Consider the following 21,857-nt stretch of genomic DNA (forward strand, 5'->3'; position numbering starts at 1 on the left):
TATGTAAATTTGTGTTTGTGAAGCACTGATCATTTACATGAATTTACACAGTGATGTGTTATGTGAATTTGTGTTTGTGAAGCACTGATCATTTACATGAATTTACACAGTGATATTTTATGTGAATTTGTGATTTCTAATATAATGATTCAGATGTGTATATACAATATAGACACCTAGTGTACCAACAGATCTGGGTCTACACAGTTTATTAGGACTAATCAGTAGAACAAACAGCATAGATTCTGATCTGGTGGCACATTAGGTGACAGAAGATCATGGTCTCTGTTTCTGGTCGTACTCAACTTGTACATGTGTATACATGTGAGCACTCTTAAGTGGTGGATGAAATTCTAGAATTATTACAGTCAACTATATGATGTTCAAGATCTTTGCTTCTTAATGTAGTTTTAGCATTTTATAATCACACTTCTCATGTACACATCTTTCCAAAAATACACTGAAAATTTATATGCTCTGTACCTTAAGAGAGCACTCTTGTTGTAAGTCTCCAGTTTCCATTTTATTTTCAAGTCTGTTCTAGTACTCCAAACGTAGGGGAAGATACCTACCTCCATTTGAAGACCAAGGGGCAATCCCCACCCCCATTTGAAAAACAAGAGGACAATTTATGAAGCAATGTAATGCATGCTCAGCTTCAAAATGTAAACTCAACCATGCTTTCACATAACATTCTATCCCCCCTGCAGGCATGAGGATTTAGAATAGCCCAGTTGTATCCAACCATATCTTGCTAAGGCAACTAATAGAGACATAAGCAGTGTTTCAGTTTTGTATAATCCTCATCCAAAAGTAAAACTGCAAAATGAAAATGGTTGGCAGTTTATATATATATATATATATATATATATATATATATATATATATATATATATATATATATATATATATATATAGATATATATATCAGCGGGGAGGGTGAACAGACAGTAAATGACTTACCCTCAGAATTGCAAATTAAGCCTTCAAAATCTCCACCCAAAATTACAAAATAAACCTTCTAAAACCCTGCATTTTTTGGGGCGACTTTTGTAGGGTTTTAGAAGGTTTATTTGCTTTTTTGGGTGGAGATTTTGAAGGCTTAATTTGCGATTTTGAGGGTAAGTCTATTAGAGTCTGTTCACCCTCCCTAGTGCTTATATATATATAGATATGTAGATAGTGTAGGAAAATAATTTTGATAATATCAATATCCCATACATTCTCTGTTTTCATTTGCTGTATTAAATTATGGGGATACAAATGCCATGGGAATGAATTGATGAATTGGTCTATATGGCAGCAAAATAATTTTTTTTAAGCATTTCACTTTTAAGTGGGGGGGGGGGTGATAGAGGAATTGTGCAATGTAATAATTCAGGAACCTGGAAGACAAATGTCATTTTATGATTATTGAAATCAAAAGGATTGCATTTTTGTTTACTAAATTTGTTCAGAATTCAGGCTTGCTGACTGATTCAACCAACTTGCAGTTCAGACAGGTCTGCCTTAAATCTGAGGCCAAAAAGTCTAAGATCCTGACACAAAGTCAGATTCTGACCACAAGCGAATGTTGGGTTGTAAAATATTTGTAGTGACCTAGAACGTCCAGATTATTCGGTATCATTGTAGAGCTACATCTGTCTTCCTTTCTATAATACTACCCACTTTAGTGTCTACCTCCTGCCATGTAAACACAGTGCCAGGAGTTAATGAGTTAAGATTAGTCCAAGTTTCCTCTGACCCTTGCCACCTCATTTTTGATATTTGGACACATAAATATCCAAATATCAAAAATGTGGTGACAAGGGTCAGCGGAAAACTCTGACTAATGTTAAGATATAGTGTTCATTGAGGTTTTGGAAACTGGAAAACATAAATATAACCACTGATGTGTGATTTCTACCAGATATATACCGTATACTTTGACATCCATTACATCCAGGTAATTTAACCTGGGATCATGGAGGTACAATAGAGCATACCATCACATCACATCACATCACTCCATGAAAGTGTAAGCTTTTAAAAAAAGTAGTATACATCATAGGTCCATTTGCAAGTGATACTGAGATTTCTACATAACCCTGTTTAACCCTTTTACCTATTACTTATGTAAGTTGTTGGTGAATAGGGCACTATTTCACTGTCTCATGGGGCAGTGGCTAGTAACATTGTATCATACTGACATGTCGTAAAATATTTTTTTTATATAGTTTCATATAAAGGAACTGAAAAATAGTCAGCTCATTTAAGCATATTTACTTTTCATAGCACATCATCTGAGAGGAATCTTAAAATGTAAATATTTACTGTTATTGTTTCAACAAGTTTTGATAAGCAGAAGAAAGTCATGTGACAGAATCTAACAGTTCAGTGAAAATAAGGGTACTCTGCAAGGAAGTCATGTTACAAAATGTAACTGAAAATAAGGGTCATCTACCCCAGTCGATATAATGAGTGAGGAATTTGTATCTTCAGAGTTATCTTTCTTTCATTTAAGGTGTGAGTGAGGATGCCAGCCACATGAGGACAGTAGAGTTGACATTTGACTCATCAGGATCCCTGGGGCTGAGCATTGCAGGAGGAATAGGGAGTTCCCTAGGGGACACCCCAGTCATGGTAGCCAATATGAACCCAACAGGTCCTGCAGCAAAGTCACAAAAACTTAAGGTCAGCTTTTTACTCACATTTGAAGCATAGATGAGACATAGGGATCTTGAGCTTTCCTAATGGCATTTTCATTGTGTCATCATTGTCATTGTTCCATTATTGTTATTGTATTGTCAATGGAATTGTGTAATCATTGTCATTGCATTCTTATTGGGATTGTATCATCATTGGCATTGTGTTCTTATTGGGATTGTGTCATCATTGGTGGTATGTTCTTATTGGGATTGTGTCATCATTGGTTGTGTGTTCTTATAGGGATTGTGTCATCATTGGCATTGTGTTCTTATTGGAATTGTGTTCTTATTAGCCATTGTGTTCTTATTGGAATTGTGTCATCATTAGCATTGTGCCATTATTGGCATTGTATTGTCATTGGGAGTATGTTATCATTGGTATTGTGTTCTTATTGGGATTGTGTCATCAATGGCATTGTGTTCTTATTGGGATTGTGTCATCAATCGCATTGTGTTCTTATTGGGATTGTGTCATCATTGGCATGAACATGAAGCTTTTAGCTCACCTTATTATAAATGAGTGATGGTTTGGCCCTGCATCCAGTGTGCATCATCCAGTGTCAGTCATGCATGTTTGTGCATATTGCTATTTTCTAATTTTGGAAAACTGCTTGACCTTAGGAATATTTCTCAGGACATGCATTATCAAAATTGTGTTCATTGTTGCATCCTAGTAACAATATGGCTTCCATAGCTACAGAAATATACAACTTTTTCTTTTTTTACCTCACCAAATTTTGATCAGATTTGTTACAAATGTTTGTCAGGACATGCTCTAGGAATCAAAATTTTGTTTAGGGCTACTTCCTTAGCAATGGTATGGCTTCTTTAGAACTGTGTGGAAAACCTATTGTCTACTTCGTCATTAGAATAGTTGAGTCAGTTGCAATCAAATTTGCATGAACTGTTTGTTCTGAAATGCTGTCAGATTGTTCATGGGTGGGTTACACAGTAGCAAAATGGAAAATCTATTTTCTTCAGAAGAACAGCTGAGTCATTTTTGATCAAACTTAGTGTTTGTTACTTAGGACATGCTTACAATTGTACCCAGCGTGTTTCTGCTAGCAACAGAGTTGCTTCCTTATTAACATGGTGTAATACCTATTTTTAACTTTTTCTCCTGAATGTTTGAGCTAGTATAAATCAAACATGGAGTGTTTGTTTGGACATATTTGGTCAGAACTGTGTCTGATGTGATTCCCTTAAAAATGGTGTTGCTTCCATAGCAAAAGTATGGAAATCTTTTTTCAACTTCTTCCTCAGAATGGCTAAGCCAATATTAACTTAACTTAATGTGAATGTCTTCTTGGATGACCAGGGTAGCTCTTATTGTATGGCTTCCACTAAAAATGAGTGTGAATGTTTCATAGGATGTGTTCTATGTCCAAGGTATGGCTTCAATGGAAAATGAGTGTGAATGTTTCATAGGATGTGTTCTATCAAATTTATGTTCAGTGTAGTCCACCCTCCACTAGCAATGATATGGCTGCCATGAAAAATGAGCGTGAATGTTTCATAGGATCTGTTCTATAAAAATTAGGTCCAAGGTAGCAAACCCCCCCCCCACTAGCAGTGGTATGGTTTCCTTAGAAAACAAGGGCATCCATATATGCTCTGACATTGAATGAGATAGTGTCATCCAGATATGCTCTGACATTGAATGAGATAGGGGCATCCAGATATGCTCTGACATTGAATGAGATAGTGTCATCCAGATATGCTCTGACATTGAATGATATATAGGGCATCCATATATGCTCTGACATTGAATGAGATAGTGTCATCCAGATATGCTCTAACATTGAATGAGGTAGAGGGCATCGATATATGCTCTGACATTGAATGAGATAGGGGCATCCAGATATGCTCTGACATTGAATGAGATAGTGTCATCCAGATATGCTCTGACATTGAATGAGATAGAGGGCATCGATATATGCTCTGACATTGAATGAGATAGGGGCATCCAGATATGCTCTGACATTGAATGAGATAGGGGCATCTAGATATGCTCTGACATTGAATGAGATAGGGGCATCCAGATATGCTCTGACATTGAATGATATATAGGGCATCCATATATGCTCTGACATTGAATGAGATAGGGGCATCCAGATATGCTCTGACATTGAATGAGATAGAGGGCGTCAATATATGCTCTGACATTGAATGAGATAGGGGCATCCAGATATGTTCTAACATTGAATGAGATAGAGGACATCCATATATGCTCTGACATTGAATGAGATGGGGGCATCCAGATATGCTCTGACATTAAATGAAATAGGGGCATCCAGATATGTTTGCTTGTGGAAAAGGGTTTAACTACATGTCAAATACAACTTTCTAACAGATAACTGGAAACTATCCTGTACTGTCATGAAAATTGATTTGTGTATTCATCATGGAAGGGTACTACTCACCACTTGAAAAAAGGAGGTCAAAGTATCCTAATTTTTATGTTATAATGATTACGATATGTTTTTGCATACAGCTGTGATGATGATATATGTCCAGTCATGAAACGTTAACTGTATACTTATCTAAGAGAGTACTGCATACCACAAGCAATACAGGTCACAGTGGCATACTTTTCTTGCACTAGTATATGTTTTTGATTATGCCACAACAAGCAGGTGAGACAAGGCACTCCATGGAATTATTGATTTTAAACAAAATACAAGTCTTATTTAGTTTATTTCTAAAATTCTGATAGGTTTACAATAAATAGAAATATTATGACAATGTTCATTTGATCAGCTTAGCAAAATACCATGGGATTATTTTTCTTGGTATGTTACACACCTGTGACAAGATTATAGTATAAACATACAACATGTGTTATGTTACAGACTGGTGACAAGATTATAGTATAAACATACAACGTGTGTTATAGTACAGACTGGTGACAAGATTATAGTATAAACATACAACATGTGTTATATTACAGACTAGTGACAAGATTATAGTATAAAACATACAACATGTGTTATATTACAGACTGGTGACAAGATTATAATATAAACATACAACATGTGTTATATTACAGACTGGTGACAAGATTATAGTATAAACATACTACATGTGTTATATTACAGACTGGTGACAAGATTATAATATAAACATACAACATGTGTTATATTACAGACTGGTGACAAGATTATAGTATAAACATACAACATGTGTTATATTACAGACTGGTGACAAGATTATAGTATAAACATACAATATGTGTTTTATTACAGACTGGTGAAAAGATTATGGTGTAAACATACAACATGTGTTATATTACAGATTGGTGACAAGATTATTAATATCAATGGTGTATCAACCGAAGGGATGAGACATGAACAAGTTATACAGCTGCTTAAATCCTCCTCAGAAGGAACTGTTACTCTTCAGGTCTCACAGGGTAAGTTATCGCACCTGGAATACATATCTATATATACATATGACTCTTGCCAAACGTTTATTTTCTGAACATAATCTGGCAGCCATTTATCTGTGAAATTTAATATAAAAACATTTCAAAGGTGGCATACAAGGCTGTTACAAGAAAGAAAACAATGATAAACCTAATTATTAATTGCACAGGAAAATGAGCCATTTTCAGTTCCAGATTGGGTGCTGCTTTAATATTAGGATTTCCATGCTTCACTGATTTCCTCTTAGACAAACTATTTATAAAAAATTATTTTTTCTTTTGGAAACTATACTTTAGAATTCCATCCAACAGCAGATTTTATTCCACTCTCTTTTATTTTTGTTCATGACATTTGATGTGAAGACACGCCATGAGAAGTTTACTTAAAAAATGCATGATTTCAGGAACTGATATAATGTCTATGTTGCAGACCCAGGGATAATTATTCAGTTATATTTGGATTATACAAGGGGATAAGCTGTCACACCTTTTTTGTTCTGTTTTGTGACTTTAGAATGTTTAAACAATTGGGAAAGCATAATGAAAAATATGTATGGGATAATTATGGGGATGGTATGTCCAGTGCCCAACATGTCATATTATTAGCTGATTTGTTCAATATGTCTCTCAGATTTGGTCATTTTAGGATATATATATATATATATATATATATATATATATATATATATATATATATATATATATATATATATATATATATATATATATATATATATATGTATATATATACATATATATATATATATATATATATATATATATATATATATATATATATTGTTGGATAGGTGTGAAAAATCAAACTTTTGCTCTCAAGGAATTCTTATTTCTGTTGGATGTAATTGCACTTGGAACGTAGCCAAAATGACAGTAAAATTTCGAATTGTGTAATCAAGCTTCTAATTCTGATTTGCAAAACTAAAAAAGTACATTTTGAGGAAATTCAGGATGTAAAACTGTATGTATATTTTTTGCCATTCTTATTACCAGCTAAAGAAGACATGTTTATGCCTTGTCACTTGCATGTTATTTGCATATTATTTGTAATGACCCAGCAATTGTATGACCTGTCTGGCATCTATCACTAGCCTAAATCCAAAACATTGTACCAAAAAAGTTTAATTCGGAATATTGCAAAGCAACCGATATATGACAAAACATTCACTATTGTTCATTCAGAAACAAATTTAATCAACCAAAACATAAAGCGTATAATACATAAGTGTACATGATTTGTTTACAAAGTAGTTCCTAACACACTATTTCCTAATACACTATTGCCTCTGAATACCACTTTCAAATTTTAAAGCACCCCAATCAGTCACTTCCAAAATTTAATTCTGTTCTGACTCCAAACTCTTGGCCGGTTTTGCCGCAGCCGTACCATTGGTTAACTTCAGTATTTATCATTAAGGCTCATTATCGATCCACGCGCAATCGCCACAGAGAATGCCTACCCAAAAGTTCACTCGCAAAGACAGTATCTAAGCAAAAGAGGAAAGTGAAAGAATATTTTTGGTAATTGCATTTTATTTTCAATTTATTCATGAGGTCGAAATGTTTATTTTATTTTGATTTGATACCCCTATCCTGGCTCCGACATAGGAATACTGTAGACTATGGCCAAATACCTGAAGAATTGAAGTCATCGAAAGAATCATTCATACATAAAACAGATATACTCCAATGCTTTATTAACTCGGGCTCTATATTATCATGGAAAATGGGATTCTGTGAATAATTTGGGACATGCACCATCTAGCGGTTGTTTACAAATGTAAAGCTGTAGCCAGTAAGGACGACAATATCTTATTGTGCAGTTTTCTCTAATATGTCAACAATTTTTATACGTTTACAATGGAAAAGAATGAACTCACTTTGTTGTAAAGTGCATGCAATTACTCCACTCCCTCGATAACTCGCACACTTTGGGGTCCAGAAACATTGACCGCACTATAAGTGAGGCACAAGTTACCGAGGGACCTATAAAATAAGCCCAAAACCAATAAAGTGATTGATGACATAACGGAAAAATAAGGGGCGGGGTAGGCAGATTATAGTGTTGAATACTCACTTTATAATCGTGCTGAGATTAACTGTGAATAAATATCTCTTCATAATGGTGTACTTTATTTATTATTTCCTCATAGGGCAACATTAATTTCAGGATAAATTACAGTATATTGAGGCGATCATCGAAAGCATTATTCCACATGGTTTCTGTTCGCTTAATATGTGTACCACTTCACACATTGTGTACTATGTCACTAATTTTTATGCTGAATTGGATACATTCTAGTTTTGTTGTTTGATCCAAATTAGACGTTTTTTTATATACAAAAGATCGACTCTTTTCGAGAAACAGTATCTATTGAACAATAGATAGAAAGATAGATTTGAATGTGATAGAAGTAAAATGGAAAACAAAAAAACAAGGGTCAATCAGTACTAACATATTTAATTGGTCTGCAAATTTAACACAACGTAAATTAGAACAAGTTAATACTTGCCGTTCATGCCATGCTTGACAAATATCAATTCACTTTTTGAAAAAAATCAGTTAATTTTTTTGTGTGTGTTACTCCTTGGTTTCTCTGCCGCTGAGCAAAATCCCTCAGATTTCTCAACTGCATGAGCTTTACATAGTCAACATTTTGGATCTCCATCCACCTTATGGCAATATCAAAATATTTGATTGCTTCCTGTGCAGAGGGGGGAGGTGGTGCAACATCTGCGTCTGCATCACTTTCAACACTTGTGGTACTCAGTTAGAAACGTCTTCTGCTGCAAATTTGTTCGTTATAGAATTATTGTTTTATGTGACATGTATTCAGCTGTGGGGCAATCATTGTCAGCACAAATCCACTTCTCCATATATCATCAAGAGAAACGCCCATCTCAGGACCATGAATCTGTATGAATTTCTCCCAAACAGCCTCGGCATTAATGACATCAGTTTCACTGAAACCTTCGAAGTCACTATCATCATCGCTGTCTCTGTTACTGTTTTGCTTTACGTCAAAGGCAGCTCCAAGACCCTTAATCCAGCACCCCAGGTCTCTTGTAATCAATTTTTTAATGCAACAAACACTTCCCCAAGTCGTTGATCAAAACAAAGCCGGCATGTAATTAGGTTCTCACAGAAGTACTCACGGGTTTCGATGTGACTGTTGATTGACTCTTTTCATGTTTTCGATGAACAGAATATGTTGTGATTATAATGTTTGCACTGAAATGGAATTAAAGGATTAGAACGTGACTTTCACACAGGAAGACGTTTAATTGGTGTTTATTTCATTCTCTGTTGCCACCTGTTAGCATTTACCAGAAATTTTCATTGATCACTATATCACCAGACTGTTTATTTACAGTATACTGACAACTATTTATCATAAAAACTTACATAATATATGATATCTTGAAACAGAAGTCTCGCTAGGATTTTAAAACTGGGTCTTTCTGTCTCTGAATTCAATCACTAAATATCAGTACATTTTCTCACCCGGCCACCAGTCAAAGCCTTTGAACTAGCCGCCTAGCTATTTGCATCATGTTCTTTTTTTTTATGTACTCTTATAAAATGGCAACATGTATGTACATCAAAGAGTCTTTCAGTCACTGAATTCTGTCATTGTAAATATCAGCACAGTTAACTGATCAACACATTTTCCCACAAAGCAGGTGGCTGAAACAGGACCGACAGATCTTTGAATTTTCCCGCGCACCTGTTACATGCGTATGGAGGACTCTCACCTCAGTGATTTTCTGCGTCCCAGATCAAAAATTGGCATCCAAATATGCGTAATTAAGCATTTTCGAGATCTCTGAAATTAATTCTTATTTAGAACTTGCAAATTTCAAAATATGGATTATATTTTTACGGGCATTAATCACCATTTCGATGATAAAACGAGCAATGTATCAAGGTTTAATTTATCAGTTGTTATCGTAATATTTTGATGTTCAGCATATTTTAAAGATATTTTAAATACATTTTCTCTGGAAAAAATCGGGAGCCAAGACAGACACCACGCTATAAGCAGGATCGCAAGTTATCCGGGTGCGAGTTATCGAGGGAGCGGTGTACTAAGGAAATCTGTCTAATAATAAGCACACACCTATTTTTGGACAAATTTGTTAGCCTGGTCCACCTGGTATTATTATATGAAACTTAGCTGGACCACTTGCATTGTCCAACCACTTTAACACTACCTGTCCAGGTGGGATAATGTACTGATTCATATCTAACTGGATTAGTTAGCATTGTTTGGAATATTTCTGCTGTGCATTATAATTAGTTAACTGATTTAAGTGAATTATCAGAGAGTTGACATTTCATAGAAGTCCATGGTTAAATAGATGGAATTCCCAACTACATTACTCAAATCCTATCAGTGGTTCTGTTACTTTCCTTGTCATATAGGATAAGTTACCACACCAAATAAGGACTATATTATTCTGGTGTGAAATCCTTACATAAACATAAACTTGTTCCACACTTTAACCACCTCAAGTATCCTTGAAAGCAGAGACCGTTGACTTGGGGCCATTTTCAGAAACAGAATTAATTAGTTTTAGTGTTTATTTAAAAAATCGTTTACATATTTATTTCAGGGGAGCAGACCCCAGTCAGCATTAGTGGCCGCAGTTCACGGCAGGTCAGCATGGACCTTACCCCTGAGCTTCTCACACCAACACCACAGGACAGTGTCTTTGATAATGAGGATGATGGGTAGGAAGCCTTAAATTTTATATAAATATCACTGCTAGCTTGCTAAAGACCATAATGGCCAATTCTGCCCCCAGTTTGAAACTTCAATTCTTAACTGGGGGTTTCAATTAAAGGTGCTAACTGATGAGTTTCTCCATTTTTTCCAGGAATTGTCACCTACCATTCCCAAATTTCAAAAACATTTTATAATTCATTACCATATTCATTTGGAGACTATTCATCTAGTAACGATCAGTGTCTTCCATTAGATACAGGTCAGTCTAATTCTAAAAGATGCTTTCTGATTAGTGTCTTCCATTTTGTTGTTGTTGTTGTAGGGTTTAAAACTATTTTTCAGCACATGATAGGCTATAATGGCGGCCAGCATTAATGGTGGAGGAAGAACCTGGGAAAAACCCCAGAAAGAACCACCGACCAATGAGAAGCTACTGGCAAGGTTTCTCTTATACCCATATTGGCTGAATCAGAGACTCGAACCCATGCAGACAGAGGTGAGATGGCAGTGATCCGTAATGGAGAGCGCTTTAAACCACTTGGCCACTCGGGGCCCCAACCATTTTGTACAGATCAGTCTAATTCTAGAAGATGCTTCCAATTAGGCACCATTACAAGCATCTGCTTGATACATGACTTAATTTCTGTTTGAGAGAACCATAAATAATGTCTCTTTCCAATCAGGAGTGGTGATCACATGCTGATAATGAAGTATAGAATTCAGTCTGCATTTGACTACATATAGATTTAAGTTTTTTTGTAATAATTTGTCAGAGTTCTGTAAATTATTTAGTACAGCACAAATGTGCAGCATGAAATGAAGACAAAGTAGAACTAACAGAAATGCATAGATGCATGAACAAATGATATCAATGATGGTCAACATCTTTTAACTTCAGTAGAAAATATAAAATTAAGTACATGTATGTAAAAAACAGATAGGATTTAGATTTTGGAAGGGAAAAGATTTTCTAAATGTAACAAAAAATATGTATAAGATTCGGTTTTGTAGGAAAAATAATTTCCAGAAGTATGCTCTTATGTATGATAATGTACTTAAGCATTAGCGGCAGTATTTATTTGCAGAATACATTAGAGATTTTAATGGACACCTTGTGGATTCTAACAAATGTAACTATGACATAAAGTACAGTGCTTCACTTGTCAAGTAAAATATTATCTAACCCACTTTTCCTTTCATTAAATTCGCTTTCATTTTAGACCACCACCAACATGCAATACCATTGTACTCGAACGAGGACCAGAGGGCCTTGGATTCTCCATTGTTGGGGGTCATGGGAGCCCCCATGGGGACTTGCCAATTTATGTCAAAAATGTATTCTCTAAGGGTGCAGCAGCAGAAAATGGGCAGCTTAAACGGGGTGATCAGATTTTATCAGTGAATGGTCAGAGCCTTGAGGGATGTACGCATGAGGAAGCTGTGAATATTCTGAAAAATGCAAAAGGAACAGTCACTCTCAATGTTCTTTCATAACAGGCTATGGATAAATGTGGGAACTAATGACGTCCTGTATGCAGCAGATGTTATTAATTAATGGCAAGGAAATGAAAGGAATGATTTGCTATGAGGGACATGTGCTGAATAAACCAGGGGAGATTACTCATTCTTTAGATAACATGCTTGCTAGGCAAAAGTAATAATAGGAATAGAAATTAGTAAGATTAATGTTTGACTTGTTTTTATACCCTGCCTCTGTAGGAATCACTGTCTATTCATCCATCCTTCTATCCAACACAACCTCGTTAGTACAACTATTCCCTATGGATCGCCATGAAATCTGTAAATATTTATGGTCATCACCTGGAAGTAAACACATTAATAAATCACTAACACTCCAGAAAGTTTTTTAAGAATTATGGCCTATTTGTATTTGGAAATGAATTTAGTTTTGGAACAAAATCTTCTTAGCACAAACAGTGTTACATTTTTTAATGATCCCATCAAAGTTGGTTAACATATCTCGTGTCACATTTTTTGGGGTGATTAAAGTTGGTAAATGTTATGGTCATCAGCTGGAGATGTGCTTAATAACAAATGATTTTGTTCTCACAGTGTTTGTTAGAGTTACCACCCTTTTTGTCATGGAGCACCACACAGTCTATGACACAATCTCACAATCACAGTTAGTCTTGCAGATATTGATGGATTGCAGTGAAATCTCAAATATTATGACAAATAACCTGCTCATAAAAATGTTGTAGTTGAATGCAGTGTTTGAGAATCTTGTGAACACAGCTAGTTGAATATTTCAGTAAATACTAGGAATCTTCAGAAATGCCATGATCATTATCTAAGATGTGCATATTGGCAATTCACAATGCTCCTTTGATTTTAGTTTGAGTTATTGCCCTTTTTGACTTGGAATATGATGTAGTGTATGACACAACTAGTCCAAACTTTTAGTTGATTATCATGAAACTTTGTAGATATTGTGGTCATCTCTTCAAAATTACTGTCCTCTCCTAGTGTTTGTTATTGCCCTTTTTTGTATTGCATCTGAATGCATTGTATGGCAGAATCTTGTGAATGCAACTAATCTGCAAGGATCATTTAATAGTTGCACATATCAACAAATCTGAATACTTCTGTGATATCTTGCTTATTTTGACATGGAGCTTAATGTAATGCGTGACATGTTGTGAACAAAACTGCTTGAAAAGCTTTCAATGAATCGTCATGAAATATTGTTCCTGTTATGGTCATTGTCAGAAGATATGAATGTTAACTAGTCATTATACTGTCTTAACAAGAGCTTTGCCCTTATTTTGTTGACTGTAGACTCGCATCCATCATGGGGCAGGGGTGGAATATGGGAGAGGCAGGGACATATTTATGTCATTGAATTGCTCACCATTCCTCTATTTTCTATTCAGAAGTAATTGATAGTGTAGTTATAAGGTTGAGTATAGGTAGAATGTTATTTTTAAATTACAGTGATAATTCTGAAAAATTATTTTAAGATTCTGTACAGCATTTAAAAGATCAGGAATTTATTACTTTTTTGCAGACCCAAATTAGTTAGCTTTAAAGATGAATTCTTGGGTCTGATAAAGATGTCTCTTCAAAGTTTTTCATAGAGTCTAAATAGCAAAAGGTGATTTATCAACACATTTTTATAAATAAATATAATCTAGGTATACAGTTTTCTTCCATTCTTACTTATCTAGTGGACAAATGTACTTCTGTTTGAAAAACAGATAAAGAAAGCTATATTAAATAATACATCAGATCTCAGCTCTTCACAATATACAGAAAGAAAAGCCATATTAAATGATACAGCATATAAAGAAAGTCATATCAAATAATGCAACATATAAAGAAAACCATATTGAATAATGACAGATAAAGACAGCTATGTCAAAAAAGAAAGTAGATATAGAAGGCCATATTGAATAATGAAACACATAAAGAAAGCTATATCAAATAATACAAAATATAAAGAAAGTCATATCAAATAATACAACACATAAAGAAAGCCATATTGAATAATGAAACATTCAGAAAGCCATATCGAATAATGACATAAAGACAGCTATGTCAAATAATTCAACATATAAAAAGAAAGTCATATATCAAATAATACAACATATAAAGAAAGCCATATTGAATAATGAAACATATAAAGTAAGCCATATCGAATAATAATAGATAAGGAAAGCTATGTCAAATAATACAACATATAAAGAAAGTCATATCAAATAATACAACATATACAGAAAGCCATATTGAATAATGAAACATATAAAGAAAGCCATATTGAATAATAATAGATAAAGAAAGCTATGTCAAATAATACAACATATAAAGAAAGTCATATATCAAATAATACAACATATAAAGAAAGCCATATTGAATAATAAAACAGATAAAGAAAGCCATATTGAATAATACAACATATAGAGAAAGCCATATTGAATAATACAGCATATAGAGAAAGCCATATTGAATAATACAACATATAGAGAAAGCCATATTGAATAATGCAACATATAGAGAAAGCCATGTCAAATAATACAACATAAAAAAGCCATATAGAACAATAAACAGTTACAGCCCTATCGAATAATTTCTTAGATCTTAGTTATTAACAAAATACTTATTGAAAGCTAGATATCTCTGACACAGTCTTTAAGTTTAGAAGTTTGATTATTGCTTTTAGTCAAAACATTTCATTACCTTGCAACTAGTTCTGAAAGTTTTATTCACTTCCTTAAACGTCCTCTCTTAGTCCTTGCATGCCATGAAGGTATACAGTGGTAGGTAATCTTTCAGAGTGGCTTTTTTATTCAATCCTCAATATGCAGATTGTTTTTATAATTTTAATTATAAACTTTGTAAATAGTGTACATAAAATAAAACAAGTTTTTATGATATCCTTTATTGTCATATCAGAATTTTTGTTGGCAATTTATCTGATTTGCATATTTTTAAGTCAAAGGTTGTGAGTAAGATAACAATATCAATAAATCAATCAGTTTATCATCTAATTAAAAGTTTAATTGGCCTTGTTTATAACAGTGTTATTGAGGGCAATAACTCCAAAAATCAGTGCTTAGATATAAGCAAAGCAACTGACATAACAAAACTTCTCCCCCAAAACTATCTAGTTTTGATTTTATGAGTCCTTTAATTGGATATATTGCAACTTTTATGTAGCTTTGTTTTTATGAGTCTTTTAATTGGATACATTGGGACTTTTATGTAGCTTTGATTTTATAGTCCTTTAATCTGATACATTGGGACTTTGTTGTGGTTTTGATTCTACCAAATCCTTTAAATAGAAAAAATGATACTTTTAAGTACATTTGATTTCATTCAGTTTCTTAATCATACAGAATGGGTCTTCTATGATGTTTTTTTAAATAATGTCTTTTTAATTTAAAGCATCAAAGTTTGTTGTTTTAAAATCTGACTCGGCAAGATTCAGGATTTCCATTTTTGGATGGTCTAGGCATAATTATGTATCTTCAGTACTGGAGTATAACAGTTTCTATCATGGCACATTTTTTACATGCACAGTTTTGAAACTTGTCATGTATGCTTGCATTTTTGCATTTTGACTATCATATTGCTTATAGAAAATGAAAATGTGTGTGTGTGTGTGCAGACGTGTATATATATATATGTATGTGTATATACATATACATATATATATATATATATATATATATATATATATATATATATATATATTAATGAACTTCTCAAAACCAAAACCTCATTACCAATCTTTTTCCCTCAGCACTTGGCATCAAATATCAAAACAAATTTCAATCCCAAATTTCTGTTTTATGCTTTAAAAAAAGAAAAATGAAACTCACTTCAAACTCGGTCATGTATTTTAGCTGCTAAATTCCCAACACATGCTGGTATGGTTTATAGTTCCCAAATACTCTAGTAGACTTATCTGTGAGACAAAGACCCAGAAAATTTACCTAGAGCACATGACGATAAAACAGTTATTGACACAGATTCCAGAACAGTTAGGATAGCAATTTGAAATATTTGCACCGTATGAAAAGAGCCTTCTATTATTTATTTTTAGAAAGATTATGTTTATCTGATGACGTCTAATTGTGTTTGATGCTGTTCATTTGTATACATGATCATTAGTACATTCTCTGTTTGTCAATTAAATGCCTGGTCTTTATTGGCAGGGCTTGTTGCCACACGGTTGATGCTTTTCCATTATAGACCAAAAAATCAGTATTCTGAAAGCCAGATTCAGTCAGTTGGTTTTAAATAGAGAAAAATAATTTCATGTATTTAAGTATTACATGTTTTTAAGTAGCCATGACTGTTATTTGTCTTCATGACCACTTAAAGCTCCACAGGGTTCTACTTACAGGATAAAATTAGCGTGATCATATCTAAAGAAAATGGAATTCTACAAGAATTATTCTGAAATCACCATTGATGCAAACAAACATTGTTTCAACAATTCCTGCAAATTGGAGAAATTGAATGGTTTTGTATGGCAACAATACAATCTCATTCTGACCCTATACTCTCTTTCTCTCTCTCACTCTCTCTCTCTCATAAGTGCTTAGAAAAAGACACTGCAAAAGCCTAATTAAACCTCTCACAAAAGAATTTGGTCCCAATGGCATTTGGTTTTGAGGGGTTTCACAGTATATATGTAGTTTTACTGTATCATTCGGTCGTTAACTTATTTTTCTGCTACTGCAAAATTGACATTTAGGAAATGGTCAGTTTGATAGATGAAATATTTATACATACATACATATATACATACACACACACACACACACACACAATCTTACCTCATAAAACTGTTTCAAAATGACAAAGACTGTCTTTTTCCATTAGAATACCTTGTTTAGAAATTTACAAGTGGAAAGGAAAGAAATATAAAACACTTGAGAGAAATTCAAGAAAACAAGTTTATGGAGAATTAAAAAAATTGTGTTACATGGATAGACCTACTAGAAAATGCAAGTTTCACAAGTTCTTGTATTTTCAGTTTTAATGAGTAGCATATTTCCCCCTGATGACCTCACTTTGGATGCATCCTGTTTGACCTTTATATACCTAAACCAGTACAAAAATAATATTCCACAATTAAATAGACTAAGTCATTGGCTTCCATTTACATATTTAGGACAGTCATCACCATATTTTGGAGTGTAGAGGTGACTTAAGGCATCTTTCAGGGGAAATGTGGATTATCTTTCACATTTCAGAGTTCAGTGGAAATGTGGATTATCTTTCACATTGCAGAGTTAAGGGGAAATGTGGATTATCTTTCACATTTCAGAGTTAAGGGGAAATGTGGATTATCTGTCACATTTCAGAGTTTAGGGGAAATGTGGATTATCTTTCACATTTCAGAGTTAAGGGGAAATGTGGATTATCTTTCACATTTCAGAATTAAGATATTATGAACAGATGCATATCTTGTTGGTGATGCATTGTGTTGTCAAAGACAATCTTTACATTTTGAAACGATATCAATATGAGAATTGGGGCATGTTTGTAGGCACTTTTTTTGTGTAACTTACCAATGGTATCACATGTACATTATGAACAACCTGTTGTAGCATTAAAAACAAAAAGAAAAACTAATACCAAAAATTTGACCAGGATTCTTTATTTGTAAAACAACTTTGAAACATTATCATGCAGATGTGCTTGATTGGCAAGCAAGGATGTAATCCAGTCTAATTTGCCTACTTGGAACACATCAGGTCAACATTGTACCTACATGCCAAATGTACACTTGTAACAATAAGGATATTCATTATCTGGACATAAATGATAAGTTTTAATTAGTACACAAATAATATGGACAGAGAAAAACGTTATTACTGTATATACTCACAAAATTGAGTCGGACTGCCAATAGTGAAGATCATGATCTGTTGTAGCATAATGCTGATCATGGTCTATGCAACAGCATTTCTGGGTCAGTGCAGTTTGCAGTTTGACTCGTCTTATAAGTGAGTATAGACTGTATATTTATGTGTTCAGATATTTGTATCGATTGTGGTAAGACATTTTATTATAACACAGTACAGTAACTGTGATTATAGTATGGTGTAAATTGAACACCATACCTGCACAGGTTACTTTTAGTCGATATACTGGACTTATTTGGTATGAGTTTCCTTCACTTTTGCTACCACTGTACCAATAAATTTACAAAAGCACAAGTGAGAAATATTGATGGTTGTTTGAATTTCATTCCAGCAATACTAATTTGAATTATAGATTTAGTACCGTTTGCCTTTTTATTGTAACTGAAGGAGATAAAAATTGTTGTTATCAACTTAAACTGTTTAGAACAAGGTACTATCATGTTCGCTCATCATCTGAAATCAATCCACAAAACCAGTGCAGTTATATAAAGAACAGTGCAGTTATTGTATTTAGGAAAATAAGAACAAAAATATATAGTTTAACAGTTTTAAAGTTTTTCTTTCTCATGAGAAGCATTCTTTCATCATTGCTGTCAAAACATTTTTGGTTGGTACATCTTGCTTCTAGTCTCTCCAAGTTCAAGGAAAATTCCAGTCTTCAGAGTTTGTATCAGTACATGTATTCCAATTCTTGCAAAACTCTACATTTTATGGCTAATCAGATAAATAAATCCAGAGATTGGTCACATTAAATTATGACAGGGCTGTGCCATGGTGGTTCTATTCAGGTATTCCAGGATGTACTGAATTAACTCCCTTTCCCTTCCAGTAACTTCACTTCTTTGTATGAGTCTGCATTCATCAGACTGCTCCTTGTACTCAATTTTTGTACATGTATATATTAACATTAATTAGAAATAGCTGTCTTAGATATTTGAATCCAGCTGCAAACTACATAGACTTGGATCTTATGACACATTATGTGCCAGCACAACTAGGACTGCAGTTTGTTCAGGAGAAACAAGGTAGACCTAAGTGAAATATCAAAACAATGAATCAAGCCAGTAATATAGAAACTAGTTTTTTATATCCATGTCAAATCTCTCATTTGAATTTCATTTTCTCATACAGACAGGTCAAATGCCTTGACAACCAACATCGCTAATTACTAGGTATATTACCTTAACAACAAATGTCCTGTTAATAAAGGACACCAGGTAACTGAGTAGTCTAAAGTGCTCACTTTTACAGATCAATGACATCTCATCTCTGTCGGCATGAGTTTGAGTATATGCTTGACCAATATGCATATATGAGAAGGCTTGCCAGCAACTTCCCATGGGTCATTGGTTCTTCCAAGGGTTTTCCTGGGTTCTTTCTACACCCGAGTATACTGGCAACCATGTATAACTTAGGATGTGTTCTGTAAAATGGCACTAAACCCACAAAACCAAACTACATCCTATTAATAAACCAATGAAACCATTTGTCTTTAATAAAGTATGTGTTGGACTAATGGCAACATATTCTGACATGTCCCCTGATTGGTTCAGATCTCAGAAAATGAAATGAAAATAAGAGTCTTTTCTCCCTGTGATTCACAAAACATTAAGTCTTGGTATTACATTCTGTTATTAACATTGCAAAATAAATGATCGGTGACCCAGCTATGTGTAGGAGTAGCAGAATAGGACACTGATGCAATTTGTTTGATTCTTAAGCAGAGAAAGAATTGTTTTATTAGTTGGACCTATTACTGAAACTCGTATTTCTCCCATATTTACCTCCACCCCATTTTTCTCCTCAGATTTACATTAATCTCAATATATATTCATTTAGTAGTCAGTTGGTATGAATTTGCATTCCAATGAGTTCAGTTCCCTTTCCTTACCCTAAGAAATGCATTGTATGCATCATTTTGTCACATCAAAAGTACTGATCATTTCTTACATACTTTGCAGGCAGGTTGTGCTTTTTAATGTTGCATATTGCTTTATTTTAAATGGATCATTGTCAGTCAACTTAGAGTACTTGTCTATAAATTAATTGATTTCTGCCACAGTTTCTATGCAAAATATTGTGCTGTGCTAGGATAGAATTTAGTGGATTTATTCTGCTAATAAGCAAATTTATGTCAACACATTTACCTTCATTTAATAATATTTTGCAAAAATTGCACTGATTGTGTTGTGAAGTTGTCATATCCATGTCATTAGTACAGCTGTTGGGAAACCATCTCTCTCTTACACTTGCACAGTGACTACGGTAGATGCACTCAGGATAATTAATGTTATGTATTTCAAAATATGATACACTTAACCAGTTTTCCCTTTTTCTATCTGTAGACATTTTATCCACATTTTCTAACATAGAAAATAAACCATTTAAATGATAAAGATTATTTGAGCATAATGAAAATATGTCCTATGTGCTCCTGGGACAGACTTGGGAACCGTGGAACAAAACACCATCATGATTATATTTCCCATAATTTACTTGCGTTTGTGGAGTGATTTTACCAACAAAACTAATCTCGTTTATGCATAATCCTGTAACATTGCATATGAATGTAATGCAACTCAAATTTCAGGTTTCATTTTGGAAATTATACAGTATATACCTAAAAGTCCAGCTGCAGAATGCACAGATCCAGATCTGTTGCCTTTGTTGTTTTGAAACATACCAGAAGACCACGTACATGTATTGTCAGTTATTATACTCTGATCTGCCATTGCATAATGTACTGGTAATTTTGAGTCCAGACTGTTCTTTTATCTCCATTACTTTAAGCAAACAGTATAGGCATTGACCTGCCAGCTGATTAAGCATTAGCTGATTTGAGTATGTTGTCTGTAGTAAGATACATGCTACACAATTGCAGTACATAACGAAGTCTTTATAGGCCAGTCTGAGTTGATCAAGTAACATGCCATACATACTCGCTTATAAGTCAGTTCAAACTGCAAGCAACAAAGATCCTGTTTTGCCATAGCAGAATCATAATGCACCTGCAGATCACTGTCTCTGCTATTTGTTCCTAACAAACTGCACAGACCCAGATCTGCTGGCGCATTATGTGCTGGCAGATCTGGATCTTTGCAGTTGGGCTTGTCTTATACACAAGTAAATATTGTATCTTTTTTGCTATGTAACATTCCATAATCATCCAGGAATACTTTTAAGTTTTTGTACATCCTTGTGGTATCAACCATTTTCCGGAAGATTTCAAATCATGTGTTTCTGAATCAAGCAATTTTTTTTACATATCTAACATTTTACTATAAAAGTAAGAAATAAACAAAGTTTATCTTAATTTAATCTGTTTGCTTTTATTTTGTGAATATCATGGGATGATAATCTTAAGCAGGCATGTGTAATTTCCTCAAGGCATAGGCTGGATAGAGATTTTTAAGTCTTCCCATATGATTGAAACTTACCTGTATTGTGTAAATGTAATCAACCCAGTCATAGGCCATGGGTTGCACATGCTTATGCTTAGACAAATTCATTCTCTCTCTCTCTCTCTCTCTCTCTCTCTTTCTCTCTCTCTCCATCTTGCATTTCTGTTAGTTTATTTTGTCAAAGTGATGAAAGTCTA

General features: G+C 33.9%; 1 protein-coding gene across 5 annotated transcripts in view; it reads left to right on the top strand.

The window, feature by feature from the left end:
* The window catches only part of LOC149807235 (multiple PDZ domain protein-like), a 453,425-nt gene extending 431,853 nt beyond the window's left edge, over nucleotides 1-21,572 (top strand). For all 5 annotated transcript variants that reach the window (XM_089963870.1, XM_089963877.1, XM_089963884.1 and 2 more), the window contains 4 exons: nucleotides 2,504-2,673; nucleotides 5,982-6,099; nucleotides 10,747-10,864; nucleotides 12,080-21,572. In XM_089963870.1, coding sequence (XP_089819996.1) covers nucleotides 2,504-2,673; nucleotides 5,982-6,099; nucleotides 10,747-10,864; nucleotides 12,080-12,353 — 680 coding nt within the window. In that variant the 3' untranslated portion in view covers nucleotides 12,354-21,572. The remainder of the gene's footprint in view (nucleotides 1-2,503; nucleotides 2,674-5,981; nucleotides 6,100-10,746; nucleotides 10,865-12,079) is intronic.
* The last annotated feature ends 285 nt before the right edge of the window (nucleotides 21,573-21,857 follow it).

The sequence above is a fragment of the Sinohyriopsis cumingii genome, chromosome 1, assembly GCF_028554795.1.
Source record: "Sinohyriopsis cumingii isolate HCF-2022 chromosome 1, ASM2855479v2, whole genome shotgun sequence".
Classification (NCBI taxonomy): domain Eukaryota; kingdom Metazoa; phylum Mollusca; class Bivalvia; order Unionida; family Unionidae; genus Sinohyriopsis; species Sinohyriopsis cumingii.